Here is a 26129-nt window from a genome sequence, read left to right on the forward strand (position 1 = left end):
TATCATCTGCACGCCCCTGCTTTTATTTTTATTTTGCTTTGTTATTCTCATGCATTTTTCATTCGTTCATTTTATTTTATTTTTGCATTTCATTTTAATTATTGATAATCATCCCATGCATTTTTAATTTTTGTCATTTATTTTTTGTCTTGCATAGCAATTAGAATGTATTTAGGTCAAATGTAAATCATAAATGAGAAAAGTGTGCGTGCATATGTCCTTTTATTTCTTTATTGCTTTATATATATTGAAAAAATGCAAAAAAAAAAAGAAGGATAGATTAAGAGATTTTGTGGTGATCCAACATCACTACAAAATTCTCACGCTTTTATTTAATTGCTACGTTAGTATATTTTTAGTTTTCTTTTATTATTCAAAAACAACAAAAACATGCAAATAACGAAAAATCACAAAAATATTTTCATAATAAACCTTCATTTTCAATCAAGTGACCGTTCTTTTTATTTTCTTTCTTAATCAAATTTCAAATCAATTTTAATTCTACTTTGAGTCTTTTTTTCTTTCAATATAAAAAATACAAACCAATTTTTTATGTATACGTGATAGGTGGCGTTTATGTTGGGAAAGCCATCTAATTTTCCCATGATGGGAAAAGCTAAATCCCACCCTTGATATATTATTTATATATTGAATGGTTTAGATTCACGAGAGATACTATCCTTTTGTTGAAACAGAATAGGAGGGGTACTACTTTTTTTGAAAGAGGAGGGGTACTACTGTCTACTTGTACGGTTGTCCTTCTTTGTTCAATTATATTATATACGACTATGACGATATAATTTTGTTTTATTGTATAATTTTCAAATTTTTTTAATACTCTAGAATATTGTCTGGTATCAATATCTTGTAGGAAAGGTTAATTTAGAATTTAAATTCAATTTAAAATAAATAAATATAAAAATTTGTTATGGTATAAAATGATTTTTTTTAGAGGTTGTATAAAACGATTATATATAATATGTATCGGATAATACTCCACGATATCGGAGTGTTTGAAAATATTCTATCATAGAATTTGACGTTTATATCAAAGACAACTTTACTATGGGTGAGCAAAAAAATGGAACCGAACTACTGAACCAAACCGAACCAAACAAAAAAAAAAAAAGCTGAACTATTACTAACAATTTTGAAACTGAACTGAAACAATTCGGTTCGATTCAAAACAGTTCAGTTCGATTCGAAACAGTTCAGTTTAGTTCGGTAGCTAAAATTCGATTTTGTTTAGTTTTTTATTTTTTTTTCAACGGTACTAATAACAACACTTCAATTCAGTTCGGTTCAAAATGCAAATTGTTTGGTCCAGTTCAATTATTTTAAATTTAATAAAGAGTTCAATTCGGTTCAGTTTTTATCCCGAACTAAATTATACCCATCCCTAAAAAGAATCTTACGATGTGCTAAAAAAACCTTATCTTCTTCCAATAGCCTCAATAAAATATAAATATTTTGATTTAATCCTTATAGAAATCTTTATCATTATCTATTTTTTGTTTCGATATTTTAATAGAAGAGATTCAAAATATATTTATTTTTTTATAAAAAATAAATACAAATTATTTTATAGAAACTAAACTTTATAAAGGTTTTTGTAAAAAAAAAAAACTTTGCAAAACTAAAAATATTGCATAAAATAATTTGTTTGATCCAAAAATATTCGATAGGAACAAATCCTACAATAAAATTGAGTGATATTAATAAATAATTGCAAATGAAACATAGAAACTGATGCAAAAGGTACAAATTCTTTAATTGGCACAAATGATACAATCATGGAATCTAAAGTTATATGGCAGAAATGGAATCTAAGCCATTCAATATTGAACTAATATATCAATGGTAGAAGTGAACATTTCCCATGGTGAGAAAATTAATAGATGCTTCCACCATAGAAAATATTTGGTTTTATAAAGTTATATAGCAGAAATTTATAAGGTTTAGTTTCTATAAATTATAAAGTTTAGTTTCTATAAGTTATATGCTCCCATGGTGACAAATTATTTTATAGAAACTAAACTTTATAAAGGCTTTTGTAAAAAAAAACGATAATTTAAGAGGGGAGTTTCTAGAGGGGACTTTGACTAGACTAATATATCAATGACAGAAATTTGATAATGGAGTTATATGACCATGCTTTTCCATTAGAAGTTTTGAATACTGAAGTTGGTTTCATATAGAAATTTTTTATCTTCATTTTTCTTGTAGCGAAAAGATTAAGAGGGGAAAAAATAAAAAGAGAAGAAAAAGAGAGGTAGAAACAAATTTTGAAAGGAGAAAGAATGAGAGGAAAGAAATGATCCAATTTGATTTTGAATTTGTCTACAATTTACAAATTTCATATGCAATGCAAATTGGCTTTTACTTTTCTCACGCTATGCTATTCTCGCGCCCTAAAAATTTCCAAAAATACTCTTGGTTCATTTAATATAATCTTAATTAGATTGTTAGCATTTTTCGGATTCTAAAATCCGAAACATTACGAACTGCATTTTGTTGTGTTGTTTTGATATCAAAGGCGTCTGCTGACCGTCGTAGAATCCCGACTAAAATGCAAAACAAGTGCAGGAATTCTATGAACGGTCAGCAATGACCGACCATGACACATATAATGCTAAACAAATTTCAATCTCATATATAAAAATGATGGATATTTTAACATCAACATGTGATTACTCTCGTAACAAATTCAAAGAATCTAAGTTGAATGAATAGGTAAATTAATCATCGAAATTATAGCCTCCAATTCTAATAAGTCTGTTTCACAAGTCTGGGAATTTTTCCCACGATTCAGTTTATGCCTTTGTTTTTTATGATTATTATATTTATTAATGATATAAAATTAATTTTAATGATATGACATCGTTGATTTGAACCAAAAACAACAAATCACAAAAAAAAAAAAAATACATTTGATGAATGAAACTTAAGTTTGCTTTTTGAAGTCCTAATTTGCTATTATGCCACGTCATTAAACGTAACTCTACATCACAAATGAATATGATACAACTTAAGAAATAAACTCCAAAATGGATTGTGGAAGAAAAACCATGTATCCGTTGGAATACTATTAGGGGACTAAAAGAGCTATTAAGTTTTACAATTATTTAGATTTTTTCATAATCTAGATCAGCTCTTTGTAGGAGGTTGTGGTACTATTGAGGACTTCGACTATAACACCCCAAAAATTGCATGTAATGATTTAACAAAGTTAATTTGAAGTATTCTTGATTTTATGATTATAATGATGTTATGATGCTAGAATATTATGTTAGATGAAGAAATAGATTTATAATGATTAATGATGCCCCTTATATATATTTTTGCTCTGACCCCTTGATGACCAACCAGTTTCAGGCACTTGGTCATTTATTTGATTTCTTGGTGACCAACCAGTTTTGGGCACTTGGTCACCTTATTTTGACCTTTTTGTTCCCCACACTAACTTATACTACTTTTACTTTGAAATTTTTGAGGGTTAGTTTACCATTGAATTTAGAACGTGTTCCTTAAAATACCTACCTACACACTTGCTCAAAGATCTGCAACTTTGTGATTTTCTCAAAGAGATAATTTCACATTGAAACATGATGAGTTTAGTGAGACATAAAAAGGGAAAGGGTGTTTACATACACAAAGTCATCATCGAGCTCAGCCTTTTTTTTTTGTTATTTATTTTTTAATTTTTTTGAAATTTTATTGGTTCATAAAATGGGAGAATTAGACAACAAAGCAAAAAAAAAAAAAAACACATTTATTGACTATATAATCAAGGACTAGACTGATAAGGTGGGAAATTCCTCCCCCACACTTATAACTGACATTGACCTCAATGGAAATAAAGAAAAATAGAAATAAAAGAAAAGGAAAGACACTACCTAGCAGATCAATCATCGTCTGGGTCATGGTTTGTAACATCCCGCTCGTCAGCTAATGGAAACTTTATCTGTTAAATGTATCAGGGGACTAAGGTATATGGAAAGTGCTTATGAGGAAGAGTGTTAAGTACGACTGACGGCACTATTATGTAATATCACTCAAGTATGGACTTATGTATCAGTGTCAGGTAAACACGACTGAGACGAAGGGCATATAAGTATTTACGCACAAGGGAGTATATAAGCATGTTTGGTCACAAAATATTCATTTTCCCTTTCACTTTCTCTCTCTAGGTTTTGAGAGAAATAATTTCTCTCCTCCTTCTCTCTAGCCACGCCCTCCCTCTCCTCTCTAAGTCATCCAAACTTCTTCCAAAGCATGATCAAGCATGGATTAAGGCAGCTTAGCAAGCAAGAAACACATAAAGGAAAGGATTAAAGCATGGTTTGGTGAAAAGGGTAAAGATCAAGAATGGATCAAAGCTAGGGTTGATGCTTGGAAATTGCAAGGAACATGTTAGGTGAGTTCCATAGATAGTTTACCTACCTTTGGTTGTGTAAATTCATGTTAGAAAGGATTGATTTATGTTTATGAGGGATTTAGGACCCTAATGTTCTCTTGATCAATTCTTGTCAATTACTTGTTAGTTTGCCATGAAATATGTTTATAAATGTATATATATGTTGCTGGATGATTATGGTGCATTGCAGGATCAAACTGAACAAGTTTTGGGTCAAAACTGGAAATTTTGTACCTCAGACCCGAAGAGCTACGCTATTAGCGAAATCTACGCTAATAGCGAAATTCACAGGATGAGCCACGCCCCAGCTGAGCTATTAGCGCAGCTCTCTGGACTTGGCCAACTTGCTTTGGCCTGTTGGCCCAGTTCAGGGTCCGTGGTGCATTCTGAAGCTTTTCTTTCATCGTTTTACAACTTTATAACCCTAAAACAACATCTAGGCAATGCACATAACATCAAACGATTCTTGAAATGAAAAGCATGGCAATCTTAACATGAATGGCAAGAGTGAATCAAGAGAGTTTAAGCCGATATTACTCGGGTAGCTATGAATTAAGAAGGGCATGAATGTAGAGCCTCAACATAGTTGTTGAGAATTAGCAAGATAGCATGAATCACTAAGTATGTTAAGTATAGGATTATGAATACATAAGTAAGTAAGACGCGAATGATAATCTCTTCGCACATGAGCTAGAATGACTTAGCTAGTATGTAAGTTGTGGATTGATAAGCTATTCTCTCCACCATGTTAAGTATGAACAAGTATAAGTTACCATTAATCGGATCGATTAAGGTTCCGAGGTAAACATGTATGTATGATTATGTTTAACTTATATGCACGACAAGACCATGATTAATAAGTGTAGGTGGCATGTCTCTTGCTATCCACATCAGGGGGATACAAGGGGTTCTCGTAATGAGAACGATTCAAGCCGTAAGGGACCCGCATGTCACCGAGTAAACAAGACGTAGGTGTTCGTGTCTCTTGTTATCCACGCCAGGGGGATACGGGAGGTTCTCGACCTAAGGGGAACGGTTCAAGCCGCAAGGGACCCGCACGACACCGAGGGAGTCCGATGTACGTACATCGGTCATGTATGGGATTGATCTCGGGGTTACTCCACCCGGGACTATCCGTAAAATGAATCAAGATAATATTGTTTGTTCAACGCTAACCTAATGAATGAACTTAAGTACGTTTATGTATGTTATGATTATGATTCCATGCACGACTATGATTATGATCACGTAGGAACTCATGTACGATTATGTATAAGATAAGAGCATTAGATGCTTTAAGACAAGTACAAGTTATGTATAGAGCAATATATGAACATGATACCGATGACGTTCTTAGGTTTCCCCTAATCGTCCAGTTTAGAATCGTGCCATGATTATGTTATGTTTAGGCCTCGATACATAGAGTGTATTCTTGGCAATGCGGTTTTAGTTTCCCCCTCGACCGCCATGACACGTATAGGAAGTGAAACCTATAACAAGTTAAGATAAGATTATGACGGCTCTAGTATGCACTACCGTCTAAGTATGCAAGTCCCCACACACGTATAATCAACCGTCAGGTTGTAATGTAGACACGTGGTGACCGTAGGTTTCCCCTTGAGGTTGCCTATAGCCTAGGATTTAGGGGAACTCACTGAGACATTATGTCTCATCCCAATCCTTATTTGTTTCAGATAACCAGGTTGGATTATCAAGCTAGTAGCCGGATGGATTTTCAGCAAGAGCTCGTTCGTACCTGAAGCATGAAGAATATGGATCTCAATGATGTATTTAATTTCAATTAGACAAGATATGATGTGTTGATATTGTATGAACGTGTTTTGTTATATATAAATTCATTCGAAGTTTTTATGTTGTAAATTTTAATGTATCCAGTACTAATATTAACGCGCGTGCTAGACTTTCTAGATACGTCTGGTATGGGTGTTACATGCTGGATCATCCATTTATACTTGCCAATTTTTTTTTCTCTCTTGCCTTTGGGACATGCCGCCTATCCTTGCCAACTCTGACTGATCTTTTTATTTCTTAAAAAAAATAAACATAATATGTATTGGTTTCCCATGGAGGACGGGAAGGGTCCCATGAAGTCAATGCCCCACACGTCGAAGATTTCGACCTCTAGGATGTTCTTAATTGGCATCTCATGCCTTTTGGAGATGTTCCCGGCGCGTTGGCACTGGTCACACCTCGCAACGAACACGTGGACATCCTTAAAGATATTAGGCCAGTAGAGTCCTGCTTGGAGGATCTTGTAGGCCGTTTTGGATGTCCTGGCGTACCCACCATGAGGGGACGCATGGCAATGAGTAAGGACACTCTTGACCTCTTCCTCTGAAATGCAACGACGGAAGATACCGTCTGCCCCTGGCTTAAAAAGGAGGGGGCTCATCCCAGCAGTATAGCTTTAGATCATTGAAGAACTTTTTCTTCCGCTGATAGTCCATGTCAGGGGGTAAGACCGCAACGGCAAGGTAGTTGACGAAGTCGGCATACCAGGGTGCTACAGTCTTTACGGACGTTATCAGCCTATCATCATGGAAAGAGTCATCCAAAGGTAACTCCTCTCGCTTGAGGTCACTCAACCTAGACAATGGTCTGCTACCACATTATCTGTTCCTTTTTTATCACGGATTTCAATATTAAACTCTTGTACTAGCAGAATCCATCGAATCAACCTGGGCTTTGCGTCTTTCTTGTTTAGCAGATACCTTATGGCGGCATGGTCAGTGTAGACTATAATTTTCGAACCTACCAAGTAAGATCGAAATTTGTCAATAGTATAGACAATGGCCAGAAGCTCTTTCTCAGTAGTAGCTTAATTTATTTGAGCTTCATCTAAGGTTCCGATGGCATAATAGATTGCATGAATCTTTTTATCCTTCCGCTATCCCAAGACAACACCTACTGCATAGTCGCTCGCATTGCACATAATTTCAAAGGGAATACTCCAATCTAGAGGTTGCATTATAGGTGCGGAGATTAGTGCTTGCTTGAGCTTGTGGAAGGACTCAAGGCATTGTTCATCAAAGATGAACTCTACGTCCTTTATGAAAAATCCTATTAGAGGCTTGATTATCTTAGAGAAGTCTTTAATGAAACGCCGGTAAAAACCAGCATGACCTAGAAAACTTCGGACCTCTTTCACCGTGGTGAGAGGTGTTAGCCTCTCAATCACTTCGATCTTTGCTCTGTCAACCTCTATTCCTCGTTTCGACACTACGTGTCCGAGGACTATGCATTCCTTTACCATGAAATGGCATTTTTCCCAGTTAAGCACTAGGTTGACTTTTAGACATCTTTCCAGAACTTTCTCCAAATTGCTCAGACAACCCTCAAAGTTTGGCTCGCATACTGAGAAGTCATCCATGAAGACTTCCATAATGTCCTCTAGGAAATCTCCAAAGATTTCCATCATACATCTCTGAAAGGTGGCGGGCGCATTGCATAGCCCGAAATGCATTCGCTGATAGGCAAACGTTCCATAAGGGCATGTGAAGGTCGTCTTTTCTTCGTCTTTCCTTGTGGCTTTATTCAGTTTTCTATAGTCTATACACATACGCCATCTAGTGGTTGTACGTGTGGCCACATACTCTCCCTTTTCATTTTTCACCACTGTCATCCCTCATTTCTTTGGTACTACATGAACTGGACTCACCCACTTGCTGTCCGAGATGGGGTATATCACACCTGCATCCAGAAGCTTCAGTACTTCTTTTTTAACAACCTCACTCATGTTTGAGTTCAGCCTTCTTTGATGTTCTCTAGAGGCTTTGTAGTCCTCTTCGAGTAGAATTTTATGCATACAAATTGAAGGGATAATACTTGTAAGGTCATCAATTGGGTACCCTATTGCTTTCGGGTATTTTCTTAGCACAACAAGCAGTTTCTCAGTTTCAATATCTCCTAAATCGGCACTCACAATGACTGGTTGGTTAGGCCCTAGAAATTCAGACCTAAGGTTTTTAGGTAGCTCTTTCATTTCGACTTTCGGATGCTCTTGAGGCATTCATTTTGATAAACCGGATTTACATCCAATTCTTCTTGATGGGGACTTGCCTCATCTCCCTCAGTTTCACGTCCATTCCCTTAGTGGGAGGTGGTCTTGACGCATGCTCCTTAATGCATTCATCAATTATATCAACTAAGCAAGCCGCGTCGTTAATGGATGAATTTTTCATGAATTTAGACAAGATAAAATCGATCTTTTCATCCCCGACCTCAAAGGTAAGTTTTCCTTTCTTTACATCTATGATGGCATCAGCCGTTGCTAGGAAAGGTCTGCCTAAGATGATTGGGATAAAATCTGATTTTTTTTTGCAGGAAAACTAGGAAGCTTTTGTTGCTGAACGCGTTCTGTCAAGGTACTCTTTTCACCTCCTTCTTGACTCTTTTACTTTTGACACCCTCGTTACCTGAAACACAACAAAATACTAGCCAGAAGAAATGCAAAACACAATAAACGACCCTAAAATAAATAAAAATTAAACTATTTAGACAATGTATTTTGCATGTTATTAGTCGCCAATATGAATACAAAGTATTCGTCGTCGCCAATATGGATATAAAATCCGGTCGTTGCCAATATGGATATACAATCCGACACCAACATCATGAATGCATGAACATATGACTCAATTAATGCATATGTTCAACAACAAGTGGGTGATTCGTTGCCAATATGGATAACTATTTGTTACAAATGGGAAAGTATTTATCATCTTAAATTACAAATTAAGGTGATTCGGTTTGCACTAATCGAAACCATAAATTTGTTACACAATAGAATTATATATATATATATATAATTTTCCTTTTTGAAGAAGCCAAAATAGAATTATTAAAATCACAATGGATCCTAACCAGCACAAGGAATGCTAGACTAGGAGTTTTCAAGTAGCAACATACAAAGAAAAACAAAAGTTGTACCAAAACCCTCACCCAACATACAGTAAAAAAAAAAAAACTCAACCAATGTCACAAGCTGCCACAAAACAACTTCTACCACCTACATTCTGCTCGCACACAACCCCAAACACAACAACCAACAACCTTTGAAAAACAACCGGTAACTATAACGATTGAAACAACAACAACCACCTTCGCCAAAACAACAATCGATGACACCGTAATGAATCCACCTTTGCAGCAACTACAACAACAACAACTAGCGCAAGAACAAAATCCACCTTCACACCAGCAACACCATTGATCCACATTGACAAACCACCAGATAAACAGAGTCGAACCTGTAATATCCCACTTGTCAGCTAATGGAATATTAACAGTTGAACGAATCAGAGGACAATGTTTGTGAGATCCTTTTATAGCGATGAATGTTTTATGATGTGGTGTCAGTTAAACACGAGTTAATCATCAGAGTCGGTGCAAACACATTTAAGATGAAGGACATTTTGGTATTTGCATCGAGGGAGTATTTAAGCATGTTGGAGTCAAAATATCTTCATTATTCATGTTGTTTCTCTCTCTAGGTTAAAGATTTTGGAACTCTCTCTTCCTTCTCTCTAAGAAGTGGCGCCCTCCTTCCCTCTCTAACTCATCAATCTTCCAAACATAGTTCCTTTGAGAGATCAAGCATGAAGTTTGATGATCTATTGTGCAAGAAGCAACTAGTAACTTTGGATTTATGCTTGAGCTTCAATTCTTCTCTCCTTGTTCAAGTTAGGGTTTGGTGTAGAGTGGAACTTGAAGAGAAAAGATTGTTATTGCAAGAATTATGTTAAGGTGAGTTCTTAGATAGATTATCCTACCTTTGGGTTGAGTAATTTCTTGTGAGAAAACATGATTATGTTAGTTTATGAAAATAGGGTTATAGAAACCCCTTTGTACCATTTATGATCAAATGTTGTTAATTGTTGCAATGCATATAATATAGATTGTTTTTATGATGTTTTGGATGATTAGGATACATTAGAACACTTGAAATTGAGGTTTTTATGTCAAAAATACGATTTCTGCACTTCTGGTCTAATGAATGCTCGCTTAAGCGTGCAAAATGTTGTAACTACAGACTTTGCACGCTTACAAGTTCACTTAAGCGTACTAGCACACTTGGGAGCACGCTTAAACGTGCAGCCTCAGCACAACATTTTTATAAAATTTTCATGTGGTCTAGAAATGTCGTTCGAGGCCCGTTTCTTGCAATCTTTTATTGAATTATGAACCCCTCAATTCCAAGTGACTAAAGTACAATTCTAAACAAGGGAAAGGCATGGAAAATCATTAACAATGGTTGTTGATAAATGATACGCAAGAGTGATATGATATGCAATATGTCCGGATAGTGATAAACTAAGAAAGGGAATGAATGTAGATCCTCGACATAGCTTGTCGAGAACTAGAATGCTAAGCATGAGTCCTATGTATGATAAGACGCAAAGTGATTAGTGTATTCTCGTCGCACATGAACTAGAATGACCATGCAAGCATGTTAAGCCGTGAATAGATAAGCTAATCCCTTCACTATGAATGAGTATGTCTATGTTGGAAGTTTACTGCTAAACGGGTAGATCACGGACTCGTGGTAAATGAGCAAGTATATATAGGTTTAACCTTTCATGTATGCATGACCAGGACTATGATGTATGTGTAGTTTACCGTAAATCGGATCGATCAAGGATCCGCGGTAAATGAGTATGTAAGGTGTAGGTGTCGTGGGAACGGGATAAGCTCCGCAAGGGGGCCCGCACGTCACTGAGGGAGTCCGATGTACCTTAACTAGGTTTTCATCGGTCATGTATGGGATTGTACTCGGGGTTACTCCACCCGGGGCTCTCCGTAAAATGAATCAAGATAATGATTGTTTGTTCAACGCTAACATCTAACCTAATGAATGAATGAATGAATATGACTATGTGTGATACAATATGAACATGATTATGATATGAGGTTAGACATGTATGAGTTATGCATAGAGCAAGCTATGAAGCTATACCGACGACGATCTTAGGTTTCCCTAATCGTCCGATTTAGGATCGTGTCATGAATAAGCATGTTAAATCTCGATGCGTTTAGCGTATCTTGAGTTAGCGGTCCTAGGATCCCTTGATAGCCATGACACGTATGATGTAAGCAAGACCTTTATGAAAACTTAAGAAGAACCTACGACGGATCTAGTATGCACGAATATCTAGGCAAGCATGACCCACACACGTATAATCAACCATCAGGTTGTATTGTAGACACGTGGTGACCATAGGTTTCCCTCGAGGTTACCTATAGCTTAGGATTAGGTAGAACTTACTGAGACATTATGTCTCATCTCAATCCTTATTTGTTTCAGATAAACAGGATGGTATTACAAGCTTGTAGCTGGATGGATATTTTAGCAAGAGTTCATTCGTACCGCTGCAGGATGTCATGGATCTAAGGATATTCTTACTATGTATTAGACGAGTTGCGTTGTATTGATATTGTACGAACACATATTGTTGTATATAATATTCATTCGAAGTTTTATTGTTGTAAATCTTTTAATGTATCCAGTATCAAGTTAATGCGCATGCTAAACTTTCTAGATACGTTTAGTATGGGTGTTACAGAACCGGACGAGAAGGTTCTGATTGAACCCAGCTGTTGAAGACCCACCGATACCTCCTCACACCACAAAAATATGGCCGACATCACCACCTCACACCACCATCACCTCCTTCACATAGATCTGGATCGGAAGGAAACAACCACCACACAAAAACACCAAACAACTTGTGTTTTTCTAACAGCCGCAAACTCAACACCCGAAAGGAAGAAAATCACAAAACCCCCAACACAACACAACCCACAAGCTGCTCATCATCATCATCACCACACCCTCGAACTCACCACCACACAAGAAAGAGACAGTGAACATTTCGCCTTCCAACTCAACAGCAAACACTGCCACTTGTGATACCCATCACCAACAACCACCAAAATCACCATCAACTCAATAAACCATGACCCTAGATCTGAAGATCACCACACACAGACTGCATCACCACCACTTGGACATCACCCAAGACAGTATCACCACTCCCTACATCACCTCCATTGGAAACTTCACAAAAAACAATAGTACATTAACAACACCACCACTCTGATATCACCAACCAAAACGTCTCCCTTGGTCGCCAATTCAAAAAACAATGCAGATCCATATCCGAATATGGTTACAGATTTATATCCAGATTCACATCCACTGCCATAAACCACCACTAACACCTCCACCACCACCGATAAAAACCTCCCCGAAAGCCACCACGAATAGCAAACCATTACCTCCAAAAACCAGCCATCAGGAACACACTATGAAAACCCACCACGATTTGTGTTGCAAAAACCTTCCAAAGTCACCAGCGACGACGCTGCCACTCACCACAGCAAGCCTGAACCAAAACTGTGCTTGATCTGAGACGACGAATTACCGAATAGGATAAGGGGTGCTAGAGGTGAGGTGATGCGGAGGCCGCGCCTCGTCGCACAACCACCAATTGGATCTACATCGTGATGAATTGTGGTTGGGTTTGAGTGAAAGGGAAAACGACGATGTGGTTTTTCAAAAAAAAAAGACTAGATTTTTATATTTTAGTCTATGATCTAAACGAGTCGCACATACACCCTAGTACATGTTCCTCGGCGCTGAGGTCATCCCCGAAGAGCGGGAGATTTTGTTACATTTTGGATTGGTTGTCTTGTGTTTCTAATATATATATATGACTCACCATGCCAACTATAAAACAACTTATTAGAAACACAAGACAACCAATCCAAGATCAATCCTAACTGAATAATTATGAATTTTTTCCTCTGAGCTGAATAATTATGAATTTTTTATATTCTATAAAATCCGGTTGGTAAGACAATTAAAAAGCTAAAATAGCAAATCCTGTATTTATGGGTAATACCTTTCAGGAATACTTTTTAATTTCTTACTCATAAGTAATCCTTCTAATTATATAATACTTTGTTTGGAAATGGTTGTGGGATAATGCTTTTGAGTATATAATACTTTGTTTGCAATGCTAATGGTTGGGGATAATACTTTTGAGTAATACTTTTTTGGATTTTGAGTAATACTTCTTTGGAAAGGGTTATTTGAGTAATCCTTTATTATTCATGAATATTGGTTTTAAGTAAAAATAAAAAGTATAGTAGTATAGTAATTATACTACTATACCTTTTAATCATAAAGCAGTAACACAAGTTTATTGATCTTATTGATAACTAAGTAAGAAAAACAAAAAAACGTAAGAGTTTTTTTATATTCTATAAAAGATTATCAGAAATAAAAAAGTATTGATAAATAAGTAAGAAAAACAAAAAAAACGTAGATTTTTTTTATTCTAGAAAAGATTATCATAAATAAAAAATAACTCTACATAATTTTGTTTTATTTCATGAAGAAATAAGTTACGTATTAAAAACAACTATACTTTTTTTAGTACTAAAAACAACTATACTTTAGTAATTTCTAATAAAAAAAAAGTATTGATAAATAAGTAGGAAAAACAAAAAAAAAACGTAGATTCTTTTTATTCTAGAAAAGATTATCATAAATAAAAATAAACTCTACGTATTTTTGTTTTATTTCATAAAGAAATATGTTGAGTATTAAAAACAATTATACTTTTTTTAGTATTAAAAACAACTCTACTTTAGTAATTTCTAATCAAAAAGTATTGATAAATAAGTAAGAAAAACAAATAAAAACGTAGATTCTTTTTATTCTAGAAAAGATTATCATAAATAAAATAAAAAAACTACGTATTTTTGTTTTATTTCATGAAGAAATATGTTGAGTATTAAAAACAACTATACTTTTTTTAGTATTAAAAACAACTCTACTTTAGTAATTTCTTTTTTTTTTGAACAAATCAAAATGATATATTAATGCTCAAATGTGTTTCCTATCACACAAGATGTGCAAAAAAGAAACACAACCAAAGTTACAAAGTTACAGTGTCAGATACCCTATGAAGGGCCATCAAAGAAACAAATTACAAGAACACACCCATACATGAAAGTGGATGTTTCCACCAGTCATAATAAGAATAAGGTAATGGTGCCTTTTTGGATTTCAACCATAAAAATGAATGCTTTTTAACTTTCTCTAGGAGGGCGGATGATGTTGCTGTCGTATTTTGAAACACACGATTATTTCGCTCCTTCCAAGTCACCCAAATTGTAGCAAACCAAATAACTGTGAAGAAAAGATGAGTGGTTCTAGGCAAACCTGACATCCTAGTAAACTGAATGAAGTGGTATCGAAGCTCAACAAGAGAAACTGAATAAATACCCAACCAAGTCTGCACATTATACCACAAGGCACCAAAAATATTACAATGCAAAAAAAGATGTGTAACCGATTTTGAGACATTACAACCCGCCACACATATGCCATCTGTTGGAATAATAATACCCCGCTGAACTAGATTATCTTTTGTAGGAAACCGATTGTGAAGGAGCCGCCATCCCAACAAAGACACCTTTGACGGAATATACTTGGACCACACGTCATCAACCTGAGATCTATCAACCATGGCGTCTGAATCAGTGATAAAGCGGTAAGCGGCTTTCACCGAGTACCCTTGAACCAGATCTAGCATCCACATCCAAGAATCCTGAACAGAGTCCTGCAAAATAATGTTACATAAAAGAGCTTTACACTCCCTCGCACTCTCCTCCTCCCAAGCATACAAATGACGTCTCCAAACCCACGCACTACCGTTACCGTCCCACCTCACCCGCCTCATCTCCTCAACCGTACACTCCTTCTCCACTGCCAACTCGAACAGTCTAGGGAACCTTAACCGCATCGGAGTATCCCCTATCCAAGTATCATACTAGAATAAGATACCCCTCCCGTTGCCAACCACCCTACAAACATTCTCACCAAACCACCCTCCTACTCCCTCACCTACTCCTTCACGAACTCTACATATCATGTTCCACCACGTCGATGCATGTCTATCCCCTTCCCTAATCTGCCCCCCGACCTCACCATACCGAGCCTTTAACACTCGATACCACAAACCCTCTTTCTCAACCAACAACCTCCAACACCATTTTCCTAACAACGATAAATTAAAAGCTCCCATCCTCCTAACCCCCAATTCCCATTCCTCCGTTGGTAAACAAATTAAATTCCAATTAATCCAAGCAATTTTCCTATGATCCTCACCACCCCCCCAATTTTTTTTTTTTAAAAATAGACTCAATAGAAGAGATAATACCTGCAGGGGCTTTGAAAAAGGAAAGAAAGTAAACCGGAAGCGAGGACAAGATAAATTTCAAAAGAACCAGTCGGCCACCCAAAGAAAGATATTTGTTATTCCAAGAAGACAGACGAGCCACAATACGATCAACAACATGTTTCCAAAAACGCAATTTGCGAGAGTCTCCTCCAATAGGTAACCCCAAATAAACAAAAGGTAGAGTCCATCTACGACAGTTCAATACAGAAGTCGATGTATCTAACCAAGAGTCAGAGATATTCACACCAGTCAACATACTCTTATGAAAATGCACCTTCAACCCCGAGACTTCCTCAAACAACATAAGCACCGCCCGCATGGATCAGACATTCATCCAACTCTTTTCTCCAATGATTAACGTGTCATCAGCAAACTGGAGGTGAGTCAGAATCACCTCACCACTTCGGCCAACCTGATATCCCTTAAACAAATCCGCCCCCACCATCTGATGCATTAAAACGTTGAACCCTTCAGCTGCCAACAAAAATAAGAAAGGAGAAAGAGGATCCCCTTGTCGAAGCCCCCTCTCAATAGAAAATTCCTCCGCCGGACAACCGTTCACCAAAACCGCAGCCTTCGCTGTCCCGACACATTCTGAAATCCATTTGCGCCAAAGGGTTGGAAAGTTCATGTTTACCATCACCATATCCAAATATGTTAGATCTACCGAATCGTATGCTTTTTCAAAATCAACTTTGAACATCAATAGATCTTTATGCGCACGTCTAGCTTCATCAACAACTTCATTGGCAATCAGAATTCCATCTAAAATTTGTTTCCCTTTAATAAAAGCAGACTGAGAGTCGGATACCACACTCCCAATGACGCCTCTCAATCTGTTAGCTAGAACCTTTGCTAGCACCTTATACAAGCATCCCACCAAGGAAATAGGTCTGAAATCATTAAGGCGTTGAGGACTGTTCACCTTCAGAATCAAAGCGATAAAAGTGGAATTTACCCCTTTAGTTAGTTTGCCGTTTCGATTAAAATCCACTAAAAATTGCATAAAATCATCCTTCACCAACTCCCAATTTTTTTTAATAAAATCAAAACTAACACCATCCGGTCCCGGACTCTTGAAACTATCACATTCCCACACCGCTTGCTTCACCTCCTCAAGAGAAAATGGTTTAGTTAAATTACCTGCCTCACCATAAGAAAGTTTGTGAAATGGTAGAACTTCCACACTTGGCCGAACTGTTGCGACTCTTTTAAAATGGGAAGAAAAGTGATTAAAAACCGCTACCCTGATATTATGAACGCCTTCAACATTAACACCATTCACCGACACCAAATTAATATTATTTTGTCGTCTACGGGTTAACATTACTCCATTTGCCATTTAAATTTTATGAATGTCGACAATGCCACTCCTTCAAACTAGACTTCATCATTTTCAGCTTCTGTTTAAGAACAAAACCGCCCCATCTGGTAACATTGAAAGTCGCCCATTGTTCCCGAACAAACTCTTTGTAACCAGGAAAATCTGCCCAACATTTAAGCATACGGAGCGGGCGAGGTCCCCAATTTGCTTCATCAACATATAACAGCAAAGGAACGTGGTCGGAAAGGCCCCGCTGACAAGCAACCTGAATACAATTAGGCCACACTTCACACCACCTATGTGATAATGAAAAACGGTCCAATCTACTCATCGACACTCCGTCTCCGCGATACCAAGTAAACAGACGTCCGCAAATAGGCAAATCAATCAATGAGCAATCTACAATAAATTTATTAAAATGATCCGCTACCACCTGTCTGAAAATCGAGCCCCTCCCTCTTTTCTCTTCACTGTTTCGAACGGAGTTAAAATCCCCACAAACACATAAGCAAACATCACTATTATTACTAACAAGCGGTACCAAACTCCCCCATAACGCCATTTTACCCATTGCATCACATGGAGCATACACATTAATAATTACAAAATCCTCTGATGTCTGGAGTACAGTACCTTGAATAACCAAAACATGAGCCAAACTCATACAAGACCATACTGCTACCCGAGAACTATCCCACACCGTGATCAAGCCGCCGGAGGCACCCACTGACGGTTTGTAAGAAAATGCAAACGGCACATCTCCCCAAATGGATTTTGTCATCACATCATCAACCACAACCAACTTAGATTCTTGAATACAAAGCACAAAAGGATTTTTGTCACGAACCAATTTTCTAACGTCCTCCCCCTCCTAACCCCCTCGCATTATAAGACAACACTAACATCAAAACCACCCTCCTTCCTCACCCCCAACAGCCACTACAACCTCAACACACTCCCCCAACTCCCCCACCGTCCCCCTTACTCCCACACAACACCTCACTCCCACCAGCTGCCCGCAATTCCTTTCTCCCTCCCTTCGTTAACAAATTAAAACTATTTGCGGTGTCACAATTAAATTTCAATCCTACAGTCTTACCAATAGCCTTAACATCATCCACCCTCACCTGATGCTTTCCTTGAAGAATAACCCAATTTTCCCAATCGTTATTGACTGAGGAATTTGAGTTTTTTGATGACTCGGAAGTTGATGTATCAACTTGATTTGAGTGTCGTTTACCTTTGCTTGCCTTTTTATGCCTCTTTTGCTTTTTCAAAAAATGCAGAATTTGTTTACGATCTATTTCAGACATGCGAGCAACCTTTTTCATAAAACCAACTGAATGTTTAACAACTGCTCCTTTTCTCTTTTTAATAACAACTTTTGGTGAAGCAAGCTCCGCATTCTCTTTTTCCTTTATCTCCAAATTCACGTCGTTAACGCCTTGATGAAAACGGGAATTACTTACAGCTTCTATAGCAGGCATCTTGGACAACCAATCAAGGCTCCACGGTACTGAATCATTTTTAATGCAAGGAACAACACTGCTGTTCTGTTGTTGCCAAATAGAAACATCATCTTCTCCTACATGAATTGCTGCGACTGGTTCTAAAACTGGTTGTTTATAATACTTCACAATTTCCTTTTTATCTACCGTATTAATGACATGCTTCGACGGAGAGGCTGCTGCTGTTTGTAACGTCACCTTCTTCCCATCATGTTCACACCATTCTCTTTGAAAATCATTCACTAATTCATCCAATTCCCATTCGCCTTGCACCTCCTCTAAGTCTTCAGCATCTTGTTGTTGAGAAAAAGTTTTCAATTTAGGTTCTAACACCTCCTCCGTCAAAAATGAGTCCTCCCCTAAACAGCACCCCCACTCCTCCACCAAATTAACTCCATACGTACTCCCATCAATGACCACTTTAGCCGTTGTATTCACTATTTCAATCAAATGTGTCGAAATTAGAATTCTTGCAAAATCCAGCCGTGCTTTTTCTGAAGTACACTCATCAGAACGTATATAACGACCAACCCCCATCACACATAACCTGAAAAAATCATTATTCGAAGCATGAACGGGGACTCCGTAAGCTCGCACCCATGCTCCACGTTCATACTTAGCATCTGGTTCTGACCATCTATGAATTTTGCAAAACAACATACCAAAGAAATGCAAAGCCTCGTTAAATACGTGCCAAATATCCCTTCCGTCATTACAATGGAGAAAAACTCTGTCCCCCCCATTGGGGTAGTGACTACATTAAAAAATCCGGCATCCTCAATTCTTTGTTGAAAAGATAAAGCTGAATCTCCGACTGAAACAGTCGCAACCATCCCTGAATTAGCCCATAACCTGTCCTTCTCTCGTGATTTATACACCGGTACATGCTTAGAATTAGGCTGCTGCTGCTGTTTTCCTACCACCGTCTTACCCATAATCCTTCCCTTCTCTTCCCACACCGTAACAACCTCTTTCCCGCCATCCTTCAAAGCTCCCTCCGCCTCTGGCTTCCCTACCATCGTCGAGCCACCTGCTAAACATTCTCCCTCACCCGTACTAACCTGCTTCTTCCCTCCCTCAACCCCTACCTTCACCGCTATGTCTCCCACCTTAACAGACACACCCTCCAACGCCTTCTCCCCCACCACCAAATGTTTTCCCTGCCTCACGTGAACTTCCTCATCTGTCTCCCCCATCGCCAAATTTCCCCGCCTCACATTTTTTACTCCCTCATCTCTTAACACCTTCTCGGACTGCTCCTCAGGCATAAAGTTCTTCTCAACCAAATTAGAAACCCTAGGTGCAATATCGTTATGAGCAAACCTGTCAAATTTAGCTTCGCGTGCCCAGACACAATTGTTATCAATCCAAACGTTATTCAATGCCTGAGCTAACTTCTCCTTATTCTTAACATTAACATACCTAACGAAACCAAATTCTTTCCCACAAGCATTCAAATGTCGAGCTATGTAAATATCAGACAAAATACCACATACCTCAAACTCTTGTCTCAATCGGAACAACGGTAATTGATGAGGAAAATTAGTAACATAAAATGCTGCCTTGTCCTCTTCCTTCCCCACTCGCGATAACACACCTGAACCATGCCATTCTGCCGACGAAACCCTACCTCCAAACTTGTTGGAAACCCTATTGTCAAGTGCACCTTCCTGTTGCTGACGAGTGTGCTGTAAACCCTATCTGAATGTTAAAGCCGAGTCTGTCCCTCAAACCTGTCCGCTACTCCTTGCCAATCTGAATCTTGAAACCTGTCCTGTCCTCTGAATTCCTACTTCGTCGCTTTCCTCTTCCTCGACCGCACCACAGTCCAATCTCCCCTATCCCCCTATTTGTGCCACCCTGGCTGGACCCCTATCCCCCCATAGTTTCTCTCAGCCGGAGAAAAGCTCCGATGCGGTGGTTGTAACATCCCAGACGACTTTAAGCATTGCCGACTGACCCTACAAACCAACACGAGTCTTTTCAGTGTGTTTTGTCCTCACTCGCACGCTTACCGGGAAACTTCCCGGTAGGTCATCCATCCAAAGACCACTCCAAGTCAAGCACGCTTAACTGTGGAGTTCTTATGGAATGAGCTACCGAAAAGAAGATGCATCTTGTTGATATAGGTAGTACCAAACAATTCTTATAAGCCTTCCTTCAACCATGTAGTCCCATACCTACACGGCCTCAGAATCCCTCTCATTCCGATGTGATTCAGTTCCTCTGGAAACTGTCGGGAGCCGCTCATTGTCGTGCCTTGTGCACCGGCGATCACTCCCCTGCTCTCGTCAGTCGTGGGTGTTACAGTGGTCGTTGGTAAACCCTAAGCCGACCACCTCTATCTCTCTCTAGCGCTCTCATTTTTCTATTGTTGACCATTGTATTTTAGTAATTTCTAATAAAAAAATATTGATAAATAAGTAAGAAAAAAAACGTAGATTCTTTTTATTCTTTTTTTTTGGTACAAAAGAGGGCAAAAGCCCAAGAAGAAAACTACAAAACTAAACGAATATTCTGAGGCATGTAAGCGCCGGATCTGTCATCAGATTCTTTTTATTCTAGAAAAGATTATCATAAATAAAAAAAAACTCTAGGTATTTTTGTTTTATGTCATGAAGAAATATGTTGAGTATTAAAAACAACTATACTTGTTTTAGTATTAAAAAGGGTTAATTAAGTAAATGGTCCCTATAAATATTCAGAATTTTGTTTTTAATCCCTACAAAATAAAATCACACTTTTTAGTCCCTATAAAATTTTCCATCAGCATTTTTAGTCCCTATAAAAAATTTCCATCAACATTTTTAGTCCTTGTAAAAAATTTCCATCAACATTTTTGATCCCTAAAATGCTTAAGAAAAATGTCACAGGGACTAAAAAGTGTGATTTTATTTTGTAGGGACTAAAAACAAAACAGTGAATATTTATAGAGACTAAAAACTTAATTAACCCTATTAAAAACAACTCTACTTTAGTAAATTACTAACAACTCTGCTTCAACAAAAGTATTTCTAACCTGTGCAAGATTGCATAGCATAAAGGGTAATCGATGCTTATTTATTTTGTTTTTTTATAAAGTCTTATGAGTCATTTAATTGACCATTTCTTCAACTTTTTTTTTGTCTCTCTCTCGTGTTAACATTTGCCAATGGAGCCCGTAGGAACGAATAAGACCTTTAGTTTTAATCTTCATCAATTTCAATGAAATTCCCCATGAATTATGATTCGTCCCTTTCCCCTTAATCTTCATCAGTTTTTCTTTTGCCCATTAAACAAAATTCAATGTTAAGGATTCTGATTCTTTCCTCTCTAATTTACAATATTTTATTTCATTTAAAATTTGATTGTAGGGTGATATATTGATTGATGGGAACCAGCATAAATCACTAATTAAAATTGAAATTTCAACGAGCTGTATGTATGGCAAGGGTACCGTGATCTGGTTTGTTGGCAATTGTAAAAATGAGAAAGAGCCTTTCACGAAAATAAAATAGGAGAAAGAAAAAAAAACAGTTTTTAAGAAATGGTTAATTAATTGATAAAAAAAAGAAATGGTTAATTAAATAACTCATTAATAAGGCTTTAGAAAAACCCAAAAAATTACGTGTAGTTTTAAAACGGAGGGAGTAAAAATAATTAAATGACTCATTAACAAGAGTAAAAATATTCCTTGTCAAAAAAAAAAAAGAGTAAAAATATTCGATTATTATTTCTAAAAATATTCCTTGTCAAAAAAAAAAAGAGTAAAAATATTCGATTATTATTTCTAAAGAGAGAAAAGTCATATAAATTTACTGAGCAACCTAATCAATTTGTTTTTTAACACACGTTTTCGTTATCTTGTTTGAGAGGGGATTAGGAACGAGTGATACTCATAGATGAATGGAAGAAGGAGAAATGTTCTACTATTTAACTGGTTGGTTCTTTTAACTAATTACTATTGTCATGGTATTAAATTTAGGGTAAATACAGACTTTGGTCCCTTAACTTATTTTTGCGTTTCATTTTGGTCCCTCAACTTTAAACTGTCTCAATTTGGTCCCTTAAATCTTACACCGTTTACTATTATGGTCCTCTCCGTTAGTTTTTTTTGTAAAAACTGTTAACCTTTACCACATGTCAGTTTTGATTGGTGATCAATGGTTGGATTTGAAAAGCACACACTAGCATATTGTGGACTCACATCATATGATCATTATTATTATTATTATTATTATTATTATTATTATTATTATTATTATTATTATTATTATTATTATTATTTCATTAAAAGAAAAAACATCAACTTCATCTTCATCACAATCAACAACAATCCAAAATTCAGAAATTCATCATCATCACCACAATATCAGAAACAATCAACAACTACAATCATCAACAACAACAATCAATAACAAAATTAATTTTCAAAAATAAAAAAAATTCTAAAAATTCTAAAAAATTTGAAAAATTAATTTGATTCATCTCTAGTTGTTTATGTGTTGGTGCAACCTTCAACCATTGATTTGCGTGACACCAAACAATGCAATGATAATTATATGATCTTTGCATTAATAACAACAACACAATTTTGTGGTTATTAATATACCTATGTGCATGGTAAAATCACAAGTTTTCCCAAATTTATTGTTTGGTGCATATGTGCTAAATGTTCTGGGTTAATTCCAGCAACAATAATAATATGTATCCTAATGTTGTCTGCTTGTGGAATGAAGTGTTTAGCTGTTAATGTCAATGTAGCCACAACTGCTTCTACCAACACTATTGCCATCATCCGTCCAAGCGCATTTCCACAACCCATTGGTATCACCTGTGATACCGCCACTTTGTTGTTTCTGCCGCTTCCCCTTTCTTTTCTAGTAATCCATTTTCGGATCCAGTATATTCAACAACACAGTGGGACAAACACTCAGTAGCAAAACCAGATCTAGCACCATCAAGCCACTTTGTTGTTTCTGCCGCTTCCCCTTTCTTTTTTTCCCTCTTACACTGATGTGTTTGTTATTTGTTTTTGTTCATCTTTGTAAAAAAAAAAATCGAAAATAAAATGTAGATCTAGGGAGTTTTACTTTGATTTTGAAAAAACTAAGGCTGAATTCGGACTGTACGTAAAAAAGGATATCTAGATCCGAAGTTATTTTTGAAAAGGGAGGCGTTTGGATTTTCCGGCGCGGTGGCGCCGCCCTGTTGGGCCAGCAGCCGCCGCGCCGGCGTTCAAGTAGCTCGCCGGAGTTGAGCTTGAAGATGAACTTTCATCTTCCTTTTCCAGGAACGTGACTTTTGAGAGAGAGAGCAAAATCCTTGTGTTTTTTTTAAAAAAGCAAGAATGATCATATGATGTGAGTCCACAGTATGCTAGTGTGTGCTTTTCAAATCCAACCATTGATCACCAATCAAAACTGACATGTGGCAAAGGTTAACAGTTTTTACAAAAAAACTAACGGAGAGGACCATAATAGTAAACGGTGTAAGATTTAAAGGACCAAATTGAGACAGTTTAAAGTTAAGGGACCAAAATGAAATGCAAAAATAAGTTAAGGGACCAAAGTCTGTATTTACCCTTAAATTTAAAAGAGAAGGTGAATAGACGAAGGAAGAGGAAGAATGAAGAACAAAGAGTATGTGAATTGAACGGATTGAAGAAAATATTGGCACCTCCTACATACCTTAGTCCCTGCCTTATCTTAGGGCTGGCCTAGATGATAGTAGTTTTAGATGTAGCCAATTTGGTTTTATACTTTTCTTCGTTTGTTGATGCTCTAAACATCTCTTTAGTCAGATATTAGATTGTCCCCGTGAGCTTAACTTAGTTGATAAGGATAATACATAATATATGCAAGATCTGAAGTTCAAACCCCGGACACCACCAAAAAAAAGTCAGACATTAGCTTGTTTTCATTATTTTTACCTTTTCCCCACTTGAAACAAAAAAAAAAAAAAACTATGATGAAAAAGTAATTTTCTCACTTCTTTATAAAATATTAAAATTACCCACTCCTCATTTTCTAACACCTACCATTTCTAACACCTACACCCTATCTGATCTTATTTGAATTCTGCCATCACACCGATCCTCTTCCTTCTCCATATCTCAATCGCCTCATTCCTCTCCATAACGAGCACCTAACACCATATACCATAAAATTACTCATTCCTCCAACACCCTATAGCAATATAAAAAAAAATGTTTTCTAGTTGTTGTTTTTTACCCTTTGGTTTTCAGAAAATGGGTTATGATAATCCGAAATTCGGTCATAAGGTAAATATCGTTTGACCAAGAGCTTCAATCAAAAATCGAACATGTATAAATTCTTCTAAACAATTCGTCATTTTTTTTTGGTACAACAACAATTTGTAATTTAATAGAACTCATTAACACATTGAGCTTAATCAAAACTTTCTTATTTATTGGACTCTCTTATTTTATGTGTCTCTATCATATTGAAACCACTAAATAAACCTTAATTCAGCTGGATCATTTATTTTATTTATCTTTTGAGTTTGAGATATATCTTACTAACATTTAAAATTTTTAACTGTCTCCTTAATATATATATATATATATATATATATATATATATATATATATATATATATATATATATATATTGTTCAATATAGTCGATCGATCCCTTTGTGTTTTACAATATGATCCTTTAATATTTTATCAAAAGGTGTACCGATTTATCTCTTTTCTAACATAATTTAAACATAACAACTCATTTGAAGCAAATTAAAAAAATTAAAGAAAAAAATTCAAACCATTTTTTATGACAAGTTAGTAAAAGCATCCCCACACGTAATAACTATAGCGGCTATAGCCGCAAAATTAGTGTGTTTTAATTGCTTAGCAAGATTAAATTCATATAGATCAACAAAATTGATATGACCAAGATTAATTTTGTGGCTATACTTTGATCGAGTGTACATCAATTACCACCTTTATGGCTATATTCTCTCTCTCTCTCTCTCACTCGGGGTATTTAAGTAAATTACACTATTTTTATAAATGAAATCAACATAATTAATCATTTTCTTAAAAATCGTGCACAAATCTTAAACGACTATTATTTTGAGACGAAGAAAGTATCATTTAAGACATAGTGACAAAGACGTAATCAAAGGAATTCAATAATTATAAGTGATTCTAGTCTTATTAAAAAAAGAAAAAAACAGATGACTTAGTAAAAATCACATAAGCAATTGCGCATGATTTATGAATCGTAGAATAGAAATGGTGAGGAAATATGCTAAAATTAATGGTTAAATAGTTAATTATTAATGGTTAAATAGTTACTTTTCCTTCCCGTGAGCATAGCTCAGTTGATAGGACAATGCATTATTAATGCATTATTATATGCAGGGGTCGGGGTTCGAACCCCGGACACCCCACTTATTCACCTTATCACCCTATAAGGTGAATTATAGCCACTAGGCTACCTGACCAAAAAAAAAAAATAGTTACTTTTCCTAATCGCTTATAAGGTGAATTATAGCCACTAGGCTACCTGACCAAAAAAAAAAATAGTTACTTTTCCTAATCGCTTACATGAATTGAAAAGTAATGCATTTTTTTAGGAAAACTAATGCATTTATCAGCAATT

The 26129-nt window shown here is 36.4% G+C and overlaps 1 protein-coding gene across 1 annotated transcript; it reads right to left on the reverse strand.

The window, feature by feature from the left end:
* Positions 1-8466: 8466 nt before the first annotated feature.
* LOC146946315 (uncharacterized) lies at positions 8467-17017 on the reverse strand. Its single transcript, XM_085748191.1, has 9 exons — positions 16616-17017; positions 16084-16552; positions 15696-15876; positions 15330-15625; positions 14888-15215; positions 14670-14742; positions 9580-9708; positions 8816-8853; positions 8467-8719 (listed from the first exon to the last, which is right to left on the reverse strand). The coding sequence occupies exons 1-9, from the start codon at positions 17015-17017 to the stop codon at positions 8467-8469; spliced, it is 2169 nt and encodes a 722-aa protein (XP_085604317.1).
* Positions 17018-26129: the final 9112 nt, after the last annotated feature.

This window comes from Medicago sativa, chromosome 2 (genome assembly GCF_051527215.1).
Source record: "Medicago sativa cultivar Bolivia chromosome 2, Bolivia_mono, whole genome shotgun sequence".
Taxonomy (NCBI): Eukaryota; Viridiplantae; Streptophyta; class Magnoliopsida; order Fabales; family Fabaceae; genus Medicago; species Medicago sativa.

Coding starts and splice junctions, on each gene's coding strand:
- LOC146946315 (XM_085748191.1), bottom strand. CDS start 17,017: ATGTTAACCCGTAGACGACAAAATAATATTAATTTGGTGTCGGTGAAT. Junction 14,743..14,887: donor TGGCGGCTCCTTCACAATCG/GTTTCCTACAAA, acceptor TATAATGTGCAG/ACTTGGTTGGGTATTTATTC. Junction 8,720..8,815: donor GTAAAAGAGTCAAGAAGGAG/GTGAAAAGAGTA, acceptor CATCTTAGGCAG/ACCTTTCCTAGCAACGGCTG.